Source organism: Buceros rhinoceros, unplaced genomic scaffold (assembly GCF_000710305.1).
Source record: "Buceros rhinoceros silvestris isolate BGI_N320 unplaced genomic scaffold, ASM71030v1 scaffold25495, whole genome shotgun sequence".
In the NCBI taxonomy this organism is placed as follows: Eukaryota; Metazoa; Chordata; class Aves; order Bucerotiformes; family Bucerotidae; genus Buceros; species Buceros rhinoceros.
In genome coordinates, this window is record NW_010413776.1 from 9578 (window position 1) to 33077 (window position 23500).

General features: G+C 42.2%; 2 protein-coding genes across 2 annotated transcripts; one reads left to right on the forward strand and one right to left on the reverse strand.

The window, feature by feature from the left end:
- The first annotated feature begins 698 nt into the window (after positions 1-698).
- On the forward strand, positions 699-14513 carry SFXN1 (sideroflexin 1). Its single transcript, XM_010136891.1, has 10 exons — positions 699-868; positions 1507-1677; positions 2815-2913; positions 3978-4053; positions 4961-5046; positions 6296-6423; positions 6957-7006; positions 12117-12166; positions 12791-12838; positions 14207-14513. The coding sequence occupies exons 1-10, from the start codon at positions 705-707 to the stop codon at positions 14301-14303; spliced, it is 969 nt and encodes a 322-aa protein (XP_010135193.1). The 5' UTR covers positions 699-704; the 3' UTR covers positions 14304-14513.
- On the reverse strand, positions 14265-23134 carry KIF20A (kinesin family member 20A). The gene is made up of 18 exons (XM_010136890.1): positions 22957-23134; positions 22381-22470; positions 22144-22263; positions 21552-21690; positions 21272-21459; positions 21042-21186; positions 20155-20355; positions 19791-19902; positions 19620-19691; positions 18905-19048; positions 18659-18824; positions 18246-18410; positions 17435-17574; positions 17238-17340; positions 16382-16589; positions 15875-15966; positions 15444-15581; positions 14265-14921 (listed from the first exon to the last, which is right to left on the reverse strand). The coding sequence occupies exons 1-18, from the start codon at positions 23116-23118 to the stop codon at positions 14649-14651; spliced, it is 2658 nt and encodes an 885-aa protein (XP_010135192.1). The 5' UTR covers positions 23119-23134; the 3' UTR covers positions 14265-14648.
- Between the last annotated feature and the right edge of the window lie 366 nt (positions 23135-23500).

Sequence of the window (23500 nt, forward strand, 5' to 3'; positions counted from 1 at the left end):
GTTCATAACGTGACAAATTGTTGCATTACATAATCTTTGTTTTGTTAAAACATGGATTTAGAGAAACAACATTTATTAAAAGAAATTGTTGGGTTTGTGTTCCTAATTTTTGTTTTATTTTTCTGTGCCAGAGAATTTAACTGGATTTTATTAAATATTTCTTCTGTCATTGCATTTTATAGCAGCTCTTCAGGTATCTCGTGAAACATTTCATCTCTCCTTCCTTTCAAGACCCTATTGTCAGCAAATACTGATTCATCGTTGGAATAAAGCACACTTCTGATTAGGATATTGTTACTTAGTACAGCTATTTATTAATAATTTCTGTACTTCCTTTGCATCTGCCTCATCCTCAGGTATTTGTACATGTACCTCTACCTCATAATCAGGTACTTGTAGCCTTACAAAGATGTAGAGTAAAATTATCTTGGAAAAGAAGCATTTCTATAGACATTTAACTAAGTCCTTGCTTTTTTAGTTCAGTCAATACCAACCTCTTTAAAACCCATGATGATACCTGACAGCATCTACTTTCTGGAGATATGCTTGGCCCTTAAAACCTCAAGTTGTTCTGCAAGTTGGTTGGTGTTTGTTTTTTCACTCTAAGCATAACCACTTTTCAGCTTGCAGGTCATAGATACATTACGAAATAAGTGAAATTCTGAATTGCAAATGTTCATATTTTCTTCACAGAGTTTTTGAAGATGTCGGCAGATATACCGTTAAATATTAATATCAAGGAGCCCCGGTGGGATCAAAGCACTTTTGTTGGACGAGCCAATCACTTCTTCACTGTAACAGACCCCCGGAATATTTTGTTATCTGATGCCCAACTGGAAAATGCAAGAAAAATCGTGCATGATTACAGGTATGGCACTCGTTGCTTTCACCGCTGGCCCAAAATGTCCGTGTCGGTGACATGGTTGTATATTAAAGGAAATATTTTTTAAAAACTGTATTCATTGCACCGCTCTTTCTTTGTATTTCAGAGCTTGAGCAACCTTTTTTTCTCTTAAACAAATTTGCTAATGAATGGGGAAATTATGTCATCTGAGAACCCCTATGAAGTATTCTGAAATACAGAAATGTCTACGTCTGAAAATAGTTAATGTGACAACAGAGTTAAAACTTCCTCTTGTGTGTTCTATTGTTTGGAGCAAGTAGTTTGTTAAACACTTGCGAAGTAAATTTTCAAATTATTTCATGCTAATGACTCCAGAGATTTTAGCTCAACATTTTAGCTCTAAAATCTAGTACAGGTTTGAGTGAATAGAAATTTGGTATTGGATCAACTCAGCCAATATAACCACTGCTGGGCGTTTTGATTCTTTTTATTTCCCCAGTCCATTTAAAAGTTGAAGATCTACAAGATAACTATGAGGCTAGTGAAGATAGTGTGAACATCCCAAAATCCTCTGATGCCACATTTATCACTCGAAGTTGCAGCATTTTATAACAGTTATGCTTTTTGCCTTTTTGCTTTTCTTTTTATTAACTTGTTTCAAGACAAGGTATCGTGGCACCTGGCTTGACAACAGATGACTTGTGGAGAGCAAAGTATATCTATGATTCAGCCTTTCACCCAGACACTGGTGAAAAGATGGTCTTGATTGGCCGAATGTCAGCTCAGGTACCCATGAACATGACTATCACAGGTTGTATGATGACCTTTTACAGGTAAGAGATGGCAATGTAACTCATACAACATTTGCCTACAAGTTAGATAAGTGAAAGGACAGCAGAGTTCGCAAGGCAGAGTATGGGCGGATTGGGCAGCAGAGTTTGTGGTCCGAGTACACAACAAAATGCTTTTCCCTGGTAAACTCTCTAACCTCCAGCTGTTTGTGGATCAGAAACTTCCTGATCCAGAGGTAGTGTTTTATTTAGTGGCCCTAGTGGATTTGTGTTTCAGAAGCTTCTCCCGTTGTTTCGATACACTACTAGTTTGAAAGGAAAAGCATTCGTCCCTTCACAAGACAGCGCGGTACACTGTGGAACAAATGGACTGTTGCTTTTGTTACTTGTCCACATAGCCATTTGTAGAATGATTATATCCGCAGCTTAACAGGGACCACATTAGCTTGTTCAGTGTGCATTCTGCAGCTTGTAGAGAGTATTATTTTTCACTGCGCCCCCATCCACGCTCACACGTTAGCACTTGTTAGTGCATACTGGCACTGACATAATTTATGAGGATTCCTTAGAGCTCGTCTCTTTTTTGATGACTGGTCATCTGGTTCATGCTGTACTGAACCAGATTAACTTCTGTGCTGTACCTGTGCTTCTTAAATGTGGAGATGTTTTTATGAAAATAAGTGTCTTTTAATCTGGTTCTACATGCAACTGAATATTTTATTACAGGGATTTATTAAAACAAAGTCATCATATTAGCTTTTTGAAGACTGAGAGGATAAACCCTGTCTCCTAAAATCCACCTTTTAGTCACTTACGGAGCTTCCAAAGAGAACTAGCAGATAAAGGAATAATAACCCTGGAAAAGTATTCTAGAAATTAGAGCATTCCATGTGTTTTTAATAAAGAGATCTGTTGTAATACTTTTGTTATTACAACAAGCCTTTGTCCCAAGTGAACCTTGCTATTTAATTACAGTGCTTCTAAATTCTGTTTTTAGAAGTAGTAGTACTTTGATTATCCAGACAGTATCTCATTGACTGCATTATCTCATTCAGATAAACAAGAACCTCTGCATGAGTACTGCTTGCACTGGCTTTTCTTGATGTGCCATCACTTTTCTGTGCTGTGGATTTAGCTGTGGTTTTAATAATAATAATAATAATTGTTTCTGTTTTCAAGAACGACACCAGCAGTGTTATTCTGGCAGTGGATTAACCAGTCCTTCAATGCTATAGTAAATTACACGAACAGGAGCGGTGATGCCCCAATTACTGTCAGGTCAGACACCGAACCACATACTTCAAATGCGTGTATAAGTTGCTGTCTGATGCGCTGGAACATGGTTAGGCTTTAAAGTTGGAGGGGATAGAGGGATCAGTTTTTCATCTATGCTTATGATTAATTTGATAGGCACAGATGAGAATTCTGAGAATGAGGCAAGAACTCCATTTCTGCCATTAAAGATAAGCCTAAGCACCTTGGTCATAACAGCACTTAACAGCGTAGGGTTTAGCAGGAGTCTTTGTTGCATTGCTCAGCAACCATTTGAAAATGGCTCATCAGTTTGGTGTTATACCAGGATATTTCTAAATTTATATTTCATGTGGACCTTCAGGTGTCTCTCTCTGTACCATCTTTTCAGTGTCCTGCAGTAGAGCACACACCACACTGTGTGTATTTACAAAAAGAGGACCCTTCAAGGAACAGGTCTGCATAGTACTTGTTTCTACTTGAAGGCAAAGGGGGACCAAATAGATGCAGAGAGCTGGAGATCATGAGCAGGAGACTGGCAGTGCAGTGCTTGACTTTCTAGATTTGAGGCTGACTTGGTCCAGGAGAAAGCAGATTTGAGGAGATACAAACACCTTCTATCTGGGAAGTATGTAAAGTATATTTTAGGGCAGATAGGGTTGGGGTTGGGTGTTTCAGGATAGCTGGTCTGCATGTATGGGGTTTGGTATCGTTGATTTTAATTACTATTGTAGACATCGACTTAGAAATCCAGACTGGTTTTATTAGTGTAAGCTATGAGGAAATTGAATACAGAACTAAATCATTCAGGTTGTTCATTCAGACATGTGAGAAAATGCTGAACAGATTGTGCTGAACCACAGAACCTGATTCAGTCTTAAGGTGTTGCTTGCATATGATTTTTACTGCTAGCAAAAGTGATTAAATTTAGCATCCTGCTTGAATCTTCCGTCCACATTCTACTGCAGTATCACAGAAAGGTCTACATCCTGACTTCTGGGGGGGCGTAACTACTTGTGTAAAATGTAATTAATTTTAAAAGTGATGTAAACATAGTTGTGCATGTGCAAATGTTTTTATTTTTGGTTTAGGCAGCTGGGAACAGCCTATGTTTCTGCTACCACGGGTGCTGTCGCAACAGCTTTAGGACTTAATGCACTAACAAAGGTATTGCTGGTATTTTTTTTCCATTCTTAACTAGTCTTTGCTGTTCTGTGAGATGCTAACAGTTCATTTCTCCTCCTGTGTATTTGGGTCATGTTGTACACAGCTCCCGGTATGGAGTTGTAATGGCCTTCAGCAGTGTCCTTTAGATCCCAACCTTATTTTTGCCCCCTGTAAATGTTTTTGTAGGTATTTCAGGCAGCCTGTCCTCCTTACGTGTGTATCAAACAGCCTTGTGTTTTGTTCATATAGACTGTATGTAGGTACCTTTCTTGCAGTTTTTTACAATCTAATAGCTATTAGAGGTGCCACTCCTCAATGCAGAAAACTCAAATTCTCTGAAGAAGTGCTCAACATAGCCAAAAAAAAGGTCCATTACAAAAAAAGAAAAAAGGAAAAACCAGCATAAATCCCCTCTGCTTCTGCTTTAACGTTCTGGGAGTGGTAATTCCATTGACAGGTTACTCAAGAGACTATTCTAAGCAGAGTAATTTGGATGACACAAGACATTGGCTGGATGAATAGCCTCGGTAGTCAGTGCCTTTAGACACGAAGCAGCTGGTGTGGGTGTTGCTGGCTGTGACCTTGTTGCAGAGACAGTAAGGTCTGTTGAGTGTTGCTGTTGGGCTGACATGCTTAGAAGCTGACACTTCTCTGCAGTGATGCTACTATATTAATATTATTTTGCCAGTCTCCTGCCACTGCTCACTCTGAGAGGATTTATGACATATCTTGTCTGTTTGTTGTTTTACCTCTGCCCCACCAGTGAGTTATCACTGAATTTTAATTTAAAAGAAATAAGCCTGGTCTATCATTAGCACACAAAGCATTTTAGTATGACCTTTGGTAAGAAAATTATTATGTAATAATTTTTTTCTTTTTTTGTTATTCCTCTCTGTGTGTTCTACAGCATGTCTCACCTCTTATAGGACGGTTTGTTCCTTTTGCTGCTGTTGCTGCTGCTAACTGCATTAATATTCCACTAATGAGACAAAGGTAGGAAAAAGAACAAAGATCACACATTCTAGAAGGATGTTATTGAGTTTTTAGATTAGCAAATTACTAAATAAAGCACATTATATGTCTCTAGCTTGTTTCAGAACCTTGCAAAAATTGATGCATGATCTTGTGATTGATTGACTGATGAGAATAAAGTAGAACATCCTTGTTCTCTTCAGATAAATATCCACAGAGTCTTAGGTCTCAGAAACTAAGTACCAGTCCATCAAAACATGATCACGTGGACCCTTTAATATAAACTCCACTTTGGAGAAATGCAGTCACTTCAAAAATAGTGCTTCAAATCCCACAAGCAGATGTTAGTCATAGAAGTCAGGCTCTGCAGTTCTGTTTAATCATCTGAGATTAAAAAAATATGCACTGTCTCAGAAACAAAACTTCTTATATATCCTGATTTGACTAGAACTGTGAATAACCATGAGGAGGAACAAATGAAAAGCATCATCTATCCTCTTATACACACAAGGTTATGGGCAGAAAAGGGAATATTTAAAGTTTGTATTTACAGTGAAATTCAATCCACGGTAGTATTTTATCTCTTATAAAAGCTGAGGAGAATAATAAAGGCAGTCCTCAGTATACCTGCCCTTCTGTTTGCTTCTCACTTCCCTAGAAGTTCTCCCCCGTACGTGAGTTTAACACCTAACCCTCCACTTGAGCAGAAGATCTGATAGAGAATAATACAGTTATGAAAATGCCGTTCGTTTGTGCATCCTTTTAATACTTTCAAATATGTTCTCAGAGGTTAAAATGAAAACTCGGATTAGAATGACAGAGGGTAGTTTTCTCAAAGACTTCCGTTTTAGTTCAGTGAAACTGATCGTCCTGTGTTCCCTGTGTTGACTGTCAGAAAGGACAGACTACTTCCAGAGCAGTCCAGAAAACTGCACTTTTATGCATTGCTTTGTGAAGGAGCCTCTGCCTTCTGGGGTCTGCAGAACTAACACATCTCCTTTCTTCCCCCTTGGAATGCGTGTGGTCAGACTCAAGCAGCACATTACTATTACAAATATTCAGTTGTTTATTTTTCAGTATATTTTTCCCCAGACCTTTCTCTGCCTTTTGAAATTTTTATGCCAGAGTGTTACAAACAGGTGAACTTGGAAAATAAAATAAAACCCATAATTCTTATAACTGACAGTTTTAAGGGGTCAAAGATAAAGTGACAAAAAAGGTGAATAAATGCATGTCAGTCACTGCTTTCTTTTTACCCTTTATTCACCAGGGAACTGAAGTTTGGAATCCCCATCACGGATGAGAATGGAAACAGACTGGGTGAATCAACAAAAGCAGCTCAGCAGGCAATTACCCAGGTGGTTATATCCAGGATTCTTATGGCTTCTCCTGGCATGGGTAAGAATTCCTGCAGTTATGTGCAGCTCCTGATTATCAGATCCTAAGGGGAGAGAGAGCTTCAGTTCTAGATAAGTGATTTTTCTCAGAGGCCAAATTATGTTACAGTTATGCAGACAGTATTTACATTGCTGTTAGGAGGTTCCACAGAGAAGTGAAAATATCTGCAGTGTTACACTGAAGTACAGCAGAAAAGCTCCTGGGATGCTTTTGCAGAAAAGATACAGATAGCAAAGGAATAGTAGCACATTCCTCTTGGGTGGAATTGGCTTAGTGAAGAGCAGGTGCTCTGACTGGTGCCGAGTTACTGAGCTCTGGTTTAGTTACGTGTGAAATTAGAAGTTTTGCTTATTGGGAGAATTCACCTCTGAGATACCAATCCAGGATCTTGAATTGGCAGTGGGAAATGAAAGCTTGGTTAATAGCTAAAGGCTGTGAAAATTGCATCATGGTGTTAGTTCATCTTAACTGAAAATGGAAACAAAGCGCCTTTCTCCAAGGTTAATGCTTTTTTTTCTTTTCCTCATTTGCAGCGATTCCTCCTTTCATAATGAATACATTGGAGAAGAAAGCCTTTTTAAAGGTTAGTCTTAGATAATCTCTGTATATGTATTTCATATCCTGAGTTAATATTTTTGTGAATTTAAAATACTTTCTGAGTCCTCCTATTTGCCTCCCAAACACTCTGGGAGCGACCACTGCAGAGCTTGCTTTACAGCTGTCGCTGTCTTTACGCCTTTCTCAGACAGAGATAGCACGGTCCTTTTTATCACAGTGTAAAATAACATCAAGAGAATATGAACTTTTTTGTTAGTTTTATAATTGTTCTTAAGACGTGGAGTTCATCCTAGTGAATAAACCTTTCTTGTACTGAGACTTGGAATACAGTTTATTAGAGAAATATTGAACATTTTAATAATGTTTTTTTCTCAAGATAGCACTAAGGAGGCTTTGCTTAGCTGCTGTAGTAGCAATTTGACTTTGGAAACAGCAATAATAGTAAAAATCACTTTTGAAAATGATCCTTTAAAATTTACTGGGTGAGCAAGTGCTGGGTAGGCATAGAATGGACATACTTTATCCTAGATTACTTATTTCCTGTACTGTGTTTATGCTAATGAGGTGTGAGGTCAAACATCTGGAGTTAGTAAATATATAAACTAAATCAACATTGTGCACTGCCTGTGAGTGAGAGGGTAAAGAACAATAATGAAATTAAGTACAGGGTTGTCAAACACAAGAGAAGTGGAGGATGAGGAGCTCTGTAATTCTTTACCAGTAAAGGGAGTTTCACCTTCACCCTCTGATTTACTTATTGTGTAGCTCCAGGCAAAGTGTTTGCCTGTGAAACCCACCCAACAAGCTGGGAACAATAGCCAAGGAGAATCTGTCTCCTTCCTTATAGCAAAAGTTAGGAAAAAAAAGTGTGAGCTGAGTCTCCAGACCCTGCCTTGGAAAAGTGGTTTGGGTGGGGACTGGGAGTCAAGCAGGGGAATTTGCCTGGTTTTGTTTGTCTAAGCTAGAGCTTTTTAAGATATTTAAATTATATTTGTTATTATTTCTGCCCTTCGTTTTCCTTGTGCAGAGTTAGATTACCCAGTTACATACAACATTTGAAAGTGCTTCTGTAGGTATAAATGAGGAAGAGGTCCCAAGTGTCTTCCGATTTTAAACTTCTTTTCCTGAAGCCCTTTGCTTCCCTCTACCCTTGTTAACAGAAAACACTATTGCTCAGAATGTAAAACAGGAAATGTGGTGTTTGAGTTCGAGAGTGAAAGGCAGTGTGTGCTGCTTATATCTCCTGAAAGAAGTCAGACTGCAGTGCAACCAAATACACCAATCGTCTGTGGCACCGGGAGCCCAAAACTGATTTGGCTAATTCTTAATTGCTCATTTCTTCTGACCCATCCCCTGCTTGCAGAGTAGCTTTAAGCAGCTTGTGATACTGTTATGTTCTTGAGAGTGTATTACCCGCAACATTAATCCTTGTTTAAAAAAAAAAACCCAAAAGTTTAGGGCAAAGATTATTTCATATGTATCTGATGTGGGAGAAATGTCACAGATGCTATCAAATACGTGGGATTTGTGAAGAAGTTGCAGCAGTTCCCAGGGTTTGGAGACAAATATCTATTGTTTTTGTGTGGTATAATCAATATAAAGGTGTTGTGAATTTTTCAGATCAGCAAAAATGAGCGATTTCTTCAGTGACTGCTCAGTGGTCTTTGGTACCATCTTGACCGTTTATGCTCCCCCTCAGCCTCAAAGACTGTGAGTTCAGGTGAAACACTGCTCTGCAGGTAGTCAGCGGTAACACTTGGTAGAGATTAGTATTAAAACCATTAAGGAATGAGCTGCATTTTTAACGAGCAGCTTCTGCATGTCCTCTGGAGGTTTCAGCAGCACCATCCCATTTGCAGCACGCCCGCACCATCCACAGAACGCTTTACTAACTCATGATACTTGGCCTTTGCTTTGCACACCATCACTCTTGAACATAGTTCTCGTATGCCAAAGCATATTCAGCAACACATAAGGTGAGAAAATAGGCAGATGTTCCTGAAATAACGAAGAAAATAGAATTATATTCTGTGGTAAGATAACAAAATGCTTTGGGAATGCTGGTCTCGGTGATAGCAGGTTATCATCTTCTGATGTTTGACGTACTGATGTAGGTTATGCAGCAACATTCATCCCCCATATTCCGACGCTGTTTTGCACGAGGACGGTTTGATGGTAACATTAGTATGAATTACAATATTCCCAAAAGTTATTGATAGAAAATAACTCAAGAATGTTTTTAGAACACAAGCACATACTTACAGCTTCAAAAAGAATTTTAATTATTTCTTTACTTGAAAAAGATACTTTTGTATGTATATGTTTTTGCTGTAGGTTTCAGCAGTGGCTTTGGCTCCTCTTATACAATTAAGCAGTGCAGTAGTTCTTGGTTAGGCTGTGTGATGTCTGATTTCGTTATCCCTACTGACACACACTTGACTAGCTCTGCGCAGAACCAAGTTGTTTTATGTACAGCAGCAGGAGGATCTATAAACAATCTTGCTCTGAGGCACAGCGTTTATAGATTTATTTTAGCTACAGGTAACCTTTCTCCTAAGGAAAGAAATGGCTTTTTTCCATAGAAACCTCTGAAAATTGCAGTCGACACTGAGGTTTTGATGTGTATTACTATTCCTTCAGCTTCAGGTACTGTTTCTCTCCTGTTCTGCATACTGTATTTACTTCCAAATTGATTCCAGAAATTTCCTCACATATCCTTAAAACAAACTCATTGGGGGGCTCTTAGTTGCAACTAAAATATATGTTCAAAACGGTTGCAAATCTAGAACAGAGAGCCTTCTTTTTTTAAGCATCATTCTTGGATGCCTTTTGCCTTAGAGTCCTCCATGCATTTCTAATTAAACCGTCATTTGGTTTATTCATTTTTTTGAAAACAGGCAAGACTAGCCTGGGAATGCCAGCAGATTTTGACATGCAACAATGAGAGGAAGCAGTTAGAAAAAAGCTAATTCTCTACATGGTTTTTGTTTGCTTAATTATCATTTTGCTATTTTCTGTTTGCACTAACCGCTAAAGATGCCATAAAGACATCTGGAAATTAAAGCCTAATCCATCAGGAACTGCCTTCTTCTGGAGTTAAATGATAGCTCTCTAACACAATAAATTCTTCTGCTGTCTTGTACTTTGCCGTATTATCTCTTTGTAGGGATGTACAGCCTGAATTTGAGTTTCACTTTATTGTTTGACAGCATTCCTTGAGCCACTCCAATTCTAAATATTGACTTCCCAGCGTGAAGAGCTTCACCTCACCACCTTCCTTGATCAGTGCAGCCTGGTTACATTCTTGAAAGATAAAGGCTGTAACTCAGATCAAGCACCTTTAGCAAAAAATGTTCCACCACATGAAATAGATGTTGTTTATATTGTCAGGTACTAGTAGATACCTCTCTCAGACTAATGACCAACTCTGGTAAAGGCATGAAACCAACCGTTACTTTCATTACACCCTCCAACAGTCTTTTCGGTTATAAAATCGTATTTGGGCGTTTCTGCTGTGTGTGTCAGGGTGCGTAGCATCCCTCTCCCTTCATTCTCCTCAGAGGCTGAAGTCATTTGCAGTACAGGGTTTGTTGTGTTCCCAGGATGTCATATCTAGCAATGCCACAGTCCTACATCCCTTCCACTGTCAGTCACACCATCTCTTGTCATGAACTCTCCCAGTGTATAAAGTGTTTTGAGTGAATTTATCTCAGCTGAGAGTCAAATGAAGGTGTGTTTAGCAGGATGCCAGAACAGTGGAGCACTACTGCTTTCCTTCTTTATCTTTCTTGCTATTGCTTTTTCCATGTTATCTATTGCTGCAGGTTATTGCTGAGTTGCGCAGTTCTTCCTGCATCAGTTTACATCATTATTCTACATCATTTCTTCTCCCTCAGGCTCTGGAGAAAGCTTAATCCACAGAGGCTTGTTTTCTATGTCTCTTACACTGCTGTGACCTTCCTTAGCACCAAGCTTTGTCCTGCTCAGCTTTCTAAAATTTTTTTTTCTATTTCTACTCTCAAATAGTGCCCATCTTTTGTTCCTTAGTTTCCCCTTTAACTTCTACATCTTGAGAAATGCTTCTGGATGAAAAAAAACATCTTTGCTGAAAACATCTTCCACTGTAGCGTGCGATTTTTAACTCATTGGCTGTCTTGTTTTAAAACCATCTTCATGTTATTGTGGCTGTTGTGTCTGTCCTACTTACTGGAGACTCTGATTTTGTTGTAGCACCAGAAGGCCATTGCAGCCGTGTCATTTAAACAGGCCTGGTTTTATTTCATCAGTAATTAATTTCAACTAAAATTCTAACACTAGGGGGGATTCCTAAACCATTTAAAGACCTACAAATAAACTATCATGTTTCTTGGCATATGTTCAACTTCTGAAAAACTAATGAGGAATATGCTAAAAATGCATCCGTAGGTTATGTGTTGCTTTCTCAGCTTTGTTTCCTCAGTTCTGCTTCCATTTTCTCTTTAACAGAAGGCAAACTCTTGCAGAACTGGACTGTACCAGACTCTGCTACAGGGGCAAGTTCCTACACATCAGAGCAAATCATAAGACAGAAGAAAGGACTAAGAGAGGCAGACTGACATTTTTTCTTGACACCTCCCTTATTTACGGTCGGTGGCTGCGGTTGCCATTGCTCACAGTGTGAATCTCCAGGTGCAAATTAAAACCATTTGACATCCCCAGAGACAGGAGCTGCAACCAGACTTAGCTCCTCTTAGGGATGCCTGGGCAACATACACTGTGCCCTTAGGTGGTGTGGCAGCACCTTGCACCCGCAGCACCATGCCAGACTTGGGTTGTAGTGCTAGTCCCTGCATGCTTGTGTGACTCAGAAATGACCCACGTACTCAGGATCAGGCTGTAAGTAAAAGTCAAGCACCTGTTGTAGTTTTTAAGGGACATGTACTCAGGGTAACAGTGTACACTGATACCTCTGGGAGTTTTCTTACTACTTTTCAAAAGGACTAGGCTCTCAAACTGGAGCTCAGCATTAAGGTATTCTGGTTTGCCTTCATCACGTCCAAAAGTCTTTTAGGTGCAATTTGTCTCTTACAATACAAGAATTCCAGGAAGAGGGGGAGAAAAGATGCCATATTCACTGTGCGCTTTGTTTTCAACAGAGGTTTCCTTGGATGAGTGCTCCCATTCAAGTTGGATTAGTCGGAATCTGGTAAGTGATTTCTTTGAGTTGTGTCTGCTGTTTTAAGAGATACTTGCAGCGTTTGGGGGGAAAGTAGCAATATTTGCACTTTGTTTAAAGAAGAAAAGTTGAGAGAGTTAATGAGGCTCAGGCAGTTACTTCTCTTGCATCTCTGTAACTGATTATACCATATTCTAAAAAAGCTGTTAGTAATGAAGAAGTTAAGAAAAGCAGAACGGAAGAAAGAAAGAGAGTGGCAAAAAAAAAAAAAGCACATAGCACCTGGATTAGAAAAGGTGCTTTGGCTGCTACCTCCCTAAATAACTGGACTCTAATCCTGTAGGTTGGTGAATTCTTGAAACATGTGGTTAACGGAGTGTTTCATGTTGACATGCACACCAATGCAAAACACTGGAAGGTCAATCAGATGATCATTTTATACACATTTGTAAGCATGGTATTGATGCTTTTAGTACTACATAGTAGGTAAATGGTTTCATAAGGTATAATGCAGTGAGACATAAAAATTACATAGCACTTCATGGAATTTGACCTCACTGTACACAAGATCTTTCCACCTATAAGACCATGCCTAAGGGTTTTGAATTCTCTTTTAGCACCTAAATGTTGTAAACCCATTTTTGTCTCCTGTAGCCTTGTCTTTGCAACACCCCTGTGCTGTGCACTGTTTCCTCAAAAAAGGTGCGTATTCCTGTTACATTATTCTTACTTTAATGTTACACTCCCAGACAGATGCAAGGTACTGCACAAGGGGAGAAACAAGCAGCCATGGCCTCCTAAAGTATAGTTGTAATTCCCACATAACACGTCTGATAAACATGAGAATATTCATACAAGCAATAACTATGTTACTCATCAGTAATATACAATAGCTGAATGGGGCTCGTGTGTTTTCAAACTCCAGTCAACTTGAGATGCAGCTACGTAGGGATGATGAACAAAAGGTTTAGGTGAGTAGTTTAACCACACTATTTTGAGCTGAGAAGTTTGAGATTGACAATACAGAGTTAAGAATCACTGGAATGATTAATTGAAAAGGCTAATGTGGTCCAAACAATATCTTCATGTTCAGTAAGGTTATGGCTTCATTAAATAGAGCCCATTTTATTTTCAGCTGGAAACTCCTCTGGTTATACAGAGCAGCACTTGCCTATACATGCATATTTGTAATTTGATTAATATTTTCCAGAAAGCATTTTTCATCAATACATAAGTAGCTTAGAAACAATGTACATTATAGCTGAAATTATAATGAAAACAGGATGGGTTACCTACAAATAAAGTTCACTCAATTTGCAGTACACAGTAGGAATGTGGTCTTCAGTTCAGCTAAGCTATCCTCACATATTATTAGTGATTTTCTAAACTCAACAAGCTAAAACATAGCTTAAATGATGCAAGCTGCAGCGAATCTGTTTTCTGGAAGTTTAACAATACCTAGTTTTCACGCAATGCAGTTGTTTGAGCACAACAAAGCAGTATGACACCATCTGTTTCCCTGGCTGGTGTAGAACAGAGCAGTGCAGTAACCAAGGGTCACTAGGCTGCCTGGAGATGGCTTGACAAACTGCAGCACAGGTGTGGTACTGTTCTGGATTTGAACCAGGGCTCTCCATGGCACAGGATTATTAGACCTTACACTGTACTTAAAGTGCAGTTCTTCAAATGATGTGGCAGCTTAATTCACTTTACTGGGATGTGATGCTCATTAAAATAAACCTTTTATTCAACTGAATAAGATCAGGCAGTAAGTTTAATAGGCAAATGTTATATTTCATAAAAACACCTTTAGAAAGGTAAGTTTCTCTTGCCAGCAACAACCTCCCTTAGGGGAGTAGGAAGAGCTCTTTCCTGACTCCAGACTATCTTATTGCCTTTCAATCAGAGATTCATTTGCCATGGTCTGTGAGCATGACTCCTTCATAGGCAGTTAAAAAAAATCTGAAAACTCTTTTCACAGACCAGGAAGTTTAACCAGATGCATCATCCATCTTATTTTACATTCAAGTGCTTGTTACATATAACCATTTTACTGTTTCTTTTGCATAGTTCTATGTCTGTAACACGCTTGGAGCCAGAATTGCAAGCCAAGATCCGAGAGAACAGCCCTGAACTAGAACGTGTGTACTTTAATAAAGGATTATAATTCAAGGAAGGGAAAATATCTTTCAAGGAGCATCTTGTGAACTCATTTTTGAATTATGTGCCAACATAGTTGAAGATGAGAACTCACATGTAACTTGTCCTTTTGTTAAACAACTTCGATCATCCACAGTATCTTATAAAGACTTTCCTTGTTGTAGTGTTACAAAAGGTCATTTCATCCACTTTGGTATCAATTAAAAGTTTATCCATACATAACCAAGAATGTTTACATAAAATCTCAAGCAGCTACAATAGCAAAAAACAAGCACACAAAGAAAAATAGATGCTATTATATTGGATTTGCCACCTGTTCCAGTAATAGCAGGGCAGGAATCTCCGTTGAAAGTCATAGAGCAACTGAACGAAGTTGCCACCCTCTGCCAGCGACAGGACGGGTAGCTGAGCGTGTCAGAAGGTTGTGCAGGAAGGGCTTTTTACCAGGAGGTTGATTAGGTTGTAGGTTTTCCCTGTTGGCACAGAACCGTTTCTTTAAGGTAGATGTTGGAGGGGCCTGGAGCTTCTGCACGGTGTGGTACTGTTCAGCGATACAAGCAGCTTTCTTTCGCAGGTCTAGTTTCACCAGCATCATGTTGTTCTGCAGTTCTGCCAGTGTTTGGTCCTGGAAAAGGGAAGGCAACATATATATAAGATATGACAAGTTGCTTAACTCCCTGGTTACTACAAACTGAAGGGGATAAACTGCCTTTGCCAGAATTCACTAACTGGTGTGTTAAATCAGGCCATAGCATAAAAGCTTCTGCTGCAATGTAGCAGTTCAATAACAAAATAGGAAGAGTAAGGCTAGGAAAGACTGAATCCGTCCTGCTGCAAACATGTGATAGAGCAATTAGGACAGAGTGAAGTGGGTAAGGAAATGAGAATTCTGAATTCTCCTCCTTTAAGTGCAGGCTGTCAGTTAACTGAACAGGGACAATTTGGGTCTCCTGTGGAGAACTAAATGTGCAAACTGACTCAGCCATTGAGAAAATTATCACTAGAGCTCCCCTAATGTAACAGACCATATGTGTCTAGAGAATACATAATTTATTCGCAGCTGCAAGAACCTAGGTTGTTCTGCTGATGAAGGCAAAGTGTATAGATTAAATCCCCCTGTGCAACCCAAACAAAACAGACACATTACCTGTCTAGCCAGGATGTCATCACACATACAAAGGGCTTCGCGAAGTTTCCCTGCACTGGTACTGTGGCAGCACGCCCTCTCCGCAGACTGAAGAGACTCCCCAAGCTTTTGTAATTCTGAACGCAGCAATCTGACATTCTACAGGAGAAAGATTTAACACAACAGCTACCTTTGACATTGCTCTGCAAACAAAGGCATGCCAAGGTAACTCCCACATGCAGTACTGAGACAGGATCCCATCTGAGTGAGGGACACAGGGATCACAGATACCACAGCCCTTCACATCCCTGGTAAGGGTTTGTTTTTAACAGACCCATTTCAGCTTCAACCATTTGTTTACAAGTCTGGAAGGAACAGCTCCCAACACTGTTTAAACTGGCAACCAGCTTGCCCTGCAAGTGTTCCTTTCTGTAACACAGAGATGGAGTTACCTTCTGTCCATCCTCCAGCTTCCTGTCTACATCCACAGTGATGGGTTTGGCAGAGGGAGGTGGCTCCAGTAATTTCTGGTACTTGCGCAACTCTAGGAACAGGCAAAAAAGTTGTGAGCAACAGTACATTTATAAGCTTTCGGATTTTCTGAAGTCAGGACTTCCCTTGAGGCAAGCTGCCGCAGACGAGCTGAGAACAGCTTTGGGTTTGCGCAGACATGCACGAACATTCCAGGCTTCTCCCTTTCAGGTACACAAAGGAACTGTAGAATTTGAACAGGGATATGATCCTGCCCTAAAGTCCATTTTCACATGAAAGTGAAGTGAAACCCTGTTCATCCGGCACACTATTCCTGTCATCTGCAACTCAGAATTGTGGTTTCAGGCTATCTGCATCAAGTGAAAAAAAAAAAAAAAAAAAAAAAAAAAAAAAAAACAAACAATCTCAAACCCTCTCCAAGGATTGCTCAGGCATAGTTCAGAACCAGCACAGCACCACTGCCTTACCTGTGGTTGTGGTATTTAACTCCATTTGGCATTGCTCCAGTTTGGCTTTAGTATCTGCCAGCTCCTGCTGCAGAACACCTGCGGTAGCCACGCGCTTTGATCGACGCAAGCCTTGCCCCGAGTCCTTTTGCTGAGTATCCAGGCTCTCCAGTTTTTGTTTTGCCTCCTGCAGAGCAGCTTGGAGCTCCTCAATCTTCTCATCACGCTCCTTAAAGCAAGTTTGTTCAAATATTCAACAGGATTTTCTTAACAGGGATTTTTCTGAAACTTTCAATGTCTTTCTCAATGACACACTTCTCAAACACACACTTGACACATTGGACCCAGCCTTTAATGTCCTTTAAGTGAAAACAATGAACCCATTTCCTGGAAGCCTAAAGCACTTTTTTTACAGCCTCTAAAGACAAGGAATTTTCTCAGAGTTGGCATCTTCAGCGAGGTCTGCAACAAATGCGAGTCCACTCAAATGCTATAACACAAAAAATACAGACAGGCCCATACCCATCATCACAACTAAGATTAAGAGGAGAAATCCACAGAACTTGTGTTAATCTGAAGAGTGCAAAGCAAGCCACTAAAAAGAATACGGGGGGAGAAAAACATGTTGAACAAATAGAGTCAGAATTCTTGCACATTAGCTTCCAGCTTAAGGCCTGAAAATTAGGAAGTCTAAGGAACTACATAAAGCAGTAGACAAGAAGCTAAAATTGTGCCTTGAGCTATCAAATAATACCACAAAAATATACTTCAAAAACCCAAGTCTTTCAGTTTGCGTAAGTCACCTCCCTGGACTCAGGTACCCAAAGTCTTCTCCCAGCCCACTGCCACTTTCCTGGTGTCATTGCTGTGAACAAACCTGGATCTCCTCCTGGTAATAATCGGTCAGTGACTCCTTCAGATTATTCAGTTTATCCTCATAGAGTTCCTCCAGCAGCTCCTTCTGAGTATCCACATGTTGGCTACAAAGACAGCCAACAACTACACATCAGTCTGGCAGTTCTTGGAACTGTAGCTCACCTTGAACAAAGGGAGGGGGATCAGCATAGGCTGTACCTGCACCACTGCTCCTTCTGTTGCATGTGCTCCAGCATCTCACTGCAGATCTCCTCACGGAGGCGCATTTCTAGCTGCAGCTTCTCCTGCCGCTCTTGCACCAGCAGTTCTCGTGCAGCTTCCACTACACGCAGCAAGTCCTGCAAGGAGGACACAAGTTCCATTGCCCACACTGTACCACAGAATTAAGACCCAGAATAAGCTAGGTGATGCCACATCTTTAGGCTGGAGTGATCTAGGTTTAAGATTCTTTTAGTCACTTGGAAAGAGAATTTGCCAGGTTTGCTCCTAATTCCTATCCCATGAAATGAGATGGCTTAAACAGTACTGCACTCCACATGGAGCTATCTCCAGGGCAGCCTCCCCTACTGCACTGCCCAGGGCTGCATTTACTTCCTTCATATGTTACAAATCAAGCCTCTGTCGATCCTGATCTTTCAGCTATTCCAGCTGCCTGCTTTGCGTATCTAGGAAGTTTGATTCTTTCCTCAATTTAGCGATCAGTTTTGCATGTTTTCTGATCGAGGTTTCCCTTGCACGGTAGAGATTAAAGGTCTGCACCCAAGCATTTACTGTCCCTATTCCACAGATGACAAAGTGTTTCCAAATTAAGCATATGCTTCAGATATAGACCAACTGTGAAGTGTTTTCCTCATGGATTCCCAGTTTCCTGGGTCTCATATCCTTCTGAGGTTCTCTGTCATCTCTTGGTGTAGTGCTGAGCTCCAGCCCCACCACCCAAGCTAAAGTTAAACAGTCACATTCTTGCCACTCTATATCCATAAAGGCTGTAAAACAAATCACAACCCACCTCCTTCTCATACATGGAGACATCTGCTTCCTCCTCACTGTCATCTTCTGATTCTGCTTCTTCCTTTGCCACTGCCTCTGAACCCTGGCTGGTTCGCCTGTTGTGCTCTTTGATGATTGACTGGATGGATGGAAGTCCCAGCTTTGTGGGAGGCACCTGAACAAGCTGAAGGGGAAAAGGCCATCATTAATCCACAAAGCCTGGAATTCGCAGTCTTTAAACACAGCACTTCTCTGCAACCTGTCAAGCCTTTCAGTTAGCAAAATCTGGAAATGCTGTAAAGGTAATAATCCACAGCAGAGGCATAGGAACGACTTGCAAGCATTCTCCCTGCTTTGTGATGGGAAGGGGCCCATTCCCACAGAAGCAGGATGTATTCTGACCATGCTGTGATCCTGGTGCATGCTACTTACCTGGCTGGCAATGGCTGAGAACTTGGCTACATACAGAGTTTCATCATATGTAGATGCACACTGGTTAATGTTGACAATCATGCAAGAGCGCCCACGTCCAGTGAAAAAACCCTGGAACACACGGGTTAGCTTGCTGTCACGGAAGGGAACCACAGTGTGCTTCAATCTGCGGGGAGAGACTAGAGTGAGCCCATGGGAAAGCAAACAGACTCCCCACACCTTCCCCCTGGAGTTCTGGATCCTCACTTGGACTGCTGGTTCTGGCGGAGGGCAGCAATGCAGCGGCCCAGCGTGTGGAGGGAGGTGTTGATGTTGTTTGCTTCTTTCATTCGGTCCCCACTCTTCTGGTCTTTGCAGCGCTCTGACCCCGCAAGGTCACACAGGGATAGCCTGAAGAAAAAACACGCGATATTCACATGACCTACCAGGTTTATCCTGCTCTATCCAGGTTTACAATTCAGACATCCTGCAATCACATCCCCTTCTCCTCCCAGGACACAGAAAGCTGTTTTGTGGTGCATGGGCTATCACTGGACAGAAGGACCTACCCTAAGCATAGGGGTTACACAAGGTAACATCAACATGAGGTTTGCGGTGTCTAAGTTCAAAGATCCTTTACCAGTCTTCAGGAAGCCACTTCCTGGGTACCGAGACAACCCATTTCCAGCTAACTACATCCCAGGAGCACTGGCAGCACTCAAATCAGCCCCTCTGCAAGGGCAAGGTTACTCACATCTACCTTCACTAAAAAGCCGGAGAACTACCTCAGATTGTACTTGGTAGAACTCACAAAATCTTCAATCAGTTCCAGAACTTAAGGAGTGAGAACATTGACTCCTTCCAAGTACTTTCAACAAGACCTTCCTCAAAATACTTCCCATACCCCAGGTCCACATCAAAAGAGACAGGAAAGCTGAGTCCACAGAGAATACCCCCAAATCCTAGAGAACATGAAACTCACTCGCTGATCTTTGGAACAATTTCGTTGCCACTTGTCCGCAGGTGCAGAATCCGAATGGAGAAGACACTGTGACTGTAAAGAAACATGCAGATATTTTAAGAAGGAAATGCAACCCTTAAAAGCCCCTCAGAATTGTATTTCTGCCTGAACCACCCCCCACCCCTTTCAGACCTGCGACTGGAGTTCTGGTTCATGTGGGTGCTAGCAAAACTCTGGTTTTTGCGACCCAGTTTCAGGAGCTTCCAGGCCTCATCAGCATCCCGGACATTGATCCAGCTGAGATCTGGAAAAGCAGGCATGCATTGGGCGAGACAGTTCGGAGACTGGCAGAGAACTTATTTATCTGAGCCTTAACTTCACCATTGCATTTCCTTGATATTAATAAATTTATCATTCCTGTAATCCAGACATCAGATACCTCTGAGCGGCCATAGGGCACATTGCGCTTCCCAGCACATCACTGCAAAGCCACCCAGCCACTCAGTCCCCAAGTCCCCCTAGTAGATAGCTAGAAATATCTTCCATATAAATCTACCTTTCACATAGGGGTTGCCATTCTGGTCTTCACAGAGCCGCAGCGTCTGCCTCTTGCGGTTCTGGCCAGGTAAAGCTGGTTCTAACAAGTCATAGATTAACTCATTGTAAATCTCAAAGAAGGAGACCCAGATGGAAAACTGCACATCTCCTGGGTTGGAGAGGGAAACGCGATCCAAGTCAGTCCAGCGGGGGCCTGGTTCTGGGGAGAAAGAGGAAAAAAGAATTATGACTGCAGCTTTTCACAGGTCCAACCAGAATGGTTTAGCTATAGAGTGAAGTATCATTCTTCAGCAGAAACACCACCCCAGACTCTAATTCTGTGTACCTGCTCTAACGCCTGTCCCCAGTGAGACAGCCTAAAGTTTCCTTTAACTGAATCCTCCTTTCTGCATAAGGACTTTTTATACACTCGATCTTGACTGCTGAAGTATAGGACATTTCTGACATGAACTCTTCCCAGTATGAGTGAAATTTTAGTGCTTGTTACCTCAGTCACTCCATGCTTCTGGATACCTAATCAGCTTGTAGTTCCTAGGTTTCAGAGTCTGGGCACAAGTGCTCACAGCAACATGTCACATCAGCACCCAGCTTTCCAGCTACCCCTGTTGCAAGGCATTCAGCTCTCAATAACCATATCCCTTAATTAAATGGGAATCAAGTAACTTCATTTCACAAGGCTTGAGTTACAGTGCAGTGGTGAGTTCTTCGTGTGCTGCTATATGTACAATGTTCTTCAGCTCCAACATCTTTACCTTTCAAAGGGACAATTTATGCGACTACAGCACCTTTGCTCCCTTACACAACTCAGATCCAAATAGCCATCACCCGTTCTGCCCTCATCCTCCAACAAGAAGCAGATAGTACACAAGAGCTTTCCAGACACACCTTCTGCCTGGCTGATGTCTGAGTGGTTGGTGAGTTGGCTAGATGAAGAGAGGCCAGCAACTCCACTGTCAAAACTGCCACTGGTCATGGCCTGGAGCTGGGATTCGGCACTGTGACTCCTCTTCAGTGGAGTTAACAGCTCCTCCTGGAAGGAACAAAGAACACGAGCACATGAGTAGCATGACACCATCCATTCCCTATTATCAAGCCTCAGAGAAGCCCACACTCACCTCCCACAGGCCACCCCGCAGCAGGGTCTGCTTCCTGGCCTCTTCTTGTCGCACCTGCCTGCTGTCCAGCCACATCACCTCGTTGCAGAGGGAGGGCTTCAGATCCATGGCCTGGTACAGCCAGTCCCCCACGCTGTTGAAGATGACCGCTAAGGAGCGGGGCAGAATTCCCCCATCTTTGTTGCTGCCTGAAGCATGAACAACAGCAGCAGGCTGAGGATTCTTGTGTAGAAGCAGACAACTTCCTCAACAGGCTACCAACACCTAGTGCTTTCCTTACCCTGAATAGTGTGAGTCTTCCCTGAATTGGTGATGCCATAGGTGTAAACCAGCCAGTTCTGACCATTCAGGACATCCTTTACCACCTGCTTCATTGTCTCATCAAAGAACAATTTCTGCCCCACATCTGGTCCAAAGATCTGCAAACAAGACACATGAAAAATAGCCTCATGCAGATCTTTCTTATCTTTTGACTGCTGGTGGTTGTTGAAGTGGTATTACACAGTCCTTTGTTCCCTCCACCAGCAACAGAGCCACCCATAATTCCAGTCCAAACCTCCTGCAAAAACAAGCTTCTCACTTGCTTAATCCATTAATGTCTGATACCACTACAGCTTCTCCTATGTTTAAAGTCTCATGAACAAAACAAGAGTTTGGCATTTGCTGATAAAAAAGTTGTCAGGATCATCTTAAAAAGAGGAAAACTAAGGAACCAGCAACAGAAACTAACTGAAGCAGAGAGGATTGTTCGACACTACGTAGTTCAGGCAGTGCATTGGAATCGGCGTATATTAGCAAGCTAGCTTTTTAAACTGCAAAGGTGGTTTCAGCTCAGAAAACTTCCAGATAGATTGTTTGTCTCAGTTCCTTACCTGGGTGAAAGAGAATCTGTGTGCTGCTTGTCCCACACCACGTTCTGTGCTCCGCATGGTGAAGGATTCCTTTGGGGCTTTCAGAAGAAGGGTCTCTGAATTCTCAATGCAGACGCAGCCCTAAGGAACACATCGCAATGACTTACGAGAGGCCATAGCATAGACAGCAAAGGACAGTAGCATCTCCCAGCAGCACCCAGGCAAGCCGCTCAGAGACTGCTTCATTCAGTGTCTCACCTGGTCTTCCCCTTTTTCCACTTCTGTAGATTTCAGAGGTCGAACTCTGAGATACACCTTTAACTTTCCGTTATTATCTTCAGCTACAACCTGCAAAAATCAGCACAGGTTGAAGTGGTAGCCAGAGAGGCAGGACACACCCATCTATCAGAACACTAACAGGAACCCAGCACAGAGCACGCACACACGGCTACCCTGGCTTCTGCTTGGTAACTAAGGGACACTGCTCTGGTCCCAAAATCCCCAGCCATGGCCGAAGCTTTTTTTAAGCCCTTCCAGACCCACAAGTGTTTCTTTGGCTTATCTAGCAAATCAGACCAACAACCCAAAGACCTGACACTAAAACCAATCCCCAGACCAAGCGCCGCACTAAGGCATCGTGTTAAGAGGCATTTAGTGACTATCCCCTTCATAGTACACTGCTCATAACAGGACCTGCTTCCTCCAGTGCACCGTTTTGCTCCAGCCTCTTTGGAAGAGGCTCTGTTGGCTCCGCATCAGAACAGCTTTGTACAGAGACACAGCAGCCTCAAGTCAAAACACTGCCCTGTTTGTGACGGAAAACATCCAACTCACCTGCTGGGAGCCCTCCAAATTTGGAGAGATGGCAGAGAATTCCGACAGCAAGTCCTTGCGCACGTCAGCCCCAAACCCTGTTGCAGTGGATTCAAGAACAGGGGAGGCGGCAGCAGCATCATCATCAGAGAACAGCCCTGGGGAGGCAAGTGCTTGTGCCATGGCGTCTCACTCGGCTGCTGGGGGAAAAGGGGCACCGTGAGGGTAGGGTGCTGGTGCAGCAGTCTTCTGGGAGTCCAAGCTTTGCTCCCCCCACGTACACCCCAGCACCGCATCCACCCGTTCCCTACAAACACAGGCTACCCCTCGAAGCCTGCCCGCGAACACCGACACGCAGGGAGCACCGCTGCCCGTGCACACACGCCCCCAGCTCCCCGGACACCCCCGACGCATAGGGACCACCGCACTAGGCCCCTCCAAGCACACAAAGGCCACTACATAAGAGACCCCCTTCCCCTACGCACCCACCGCAAGGCACCCAACACGCTTAACACGGCCAGACCGCACCGTCCGCCCCGCACAACACACACACACCCCCGCCCAG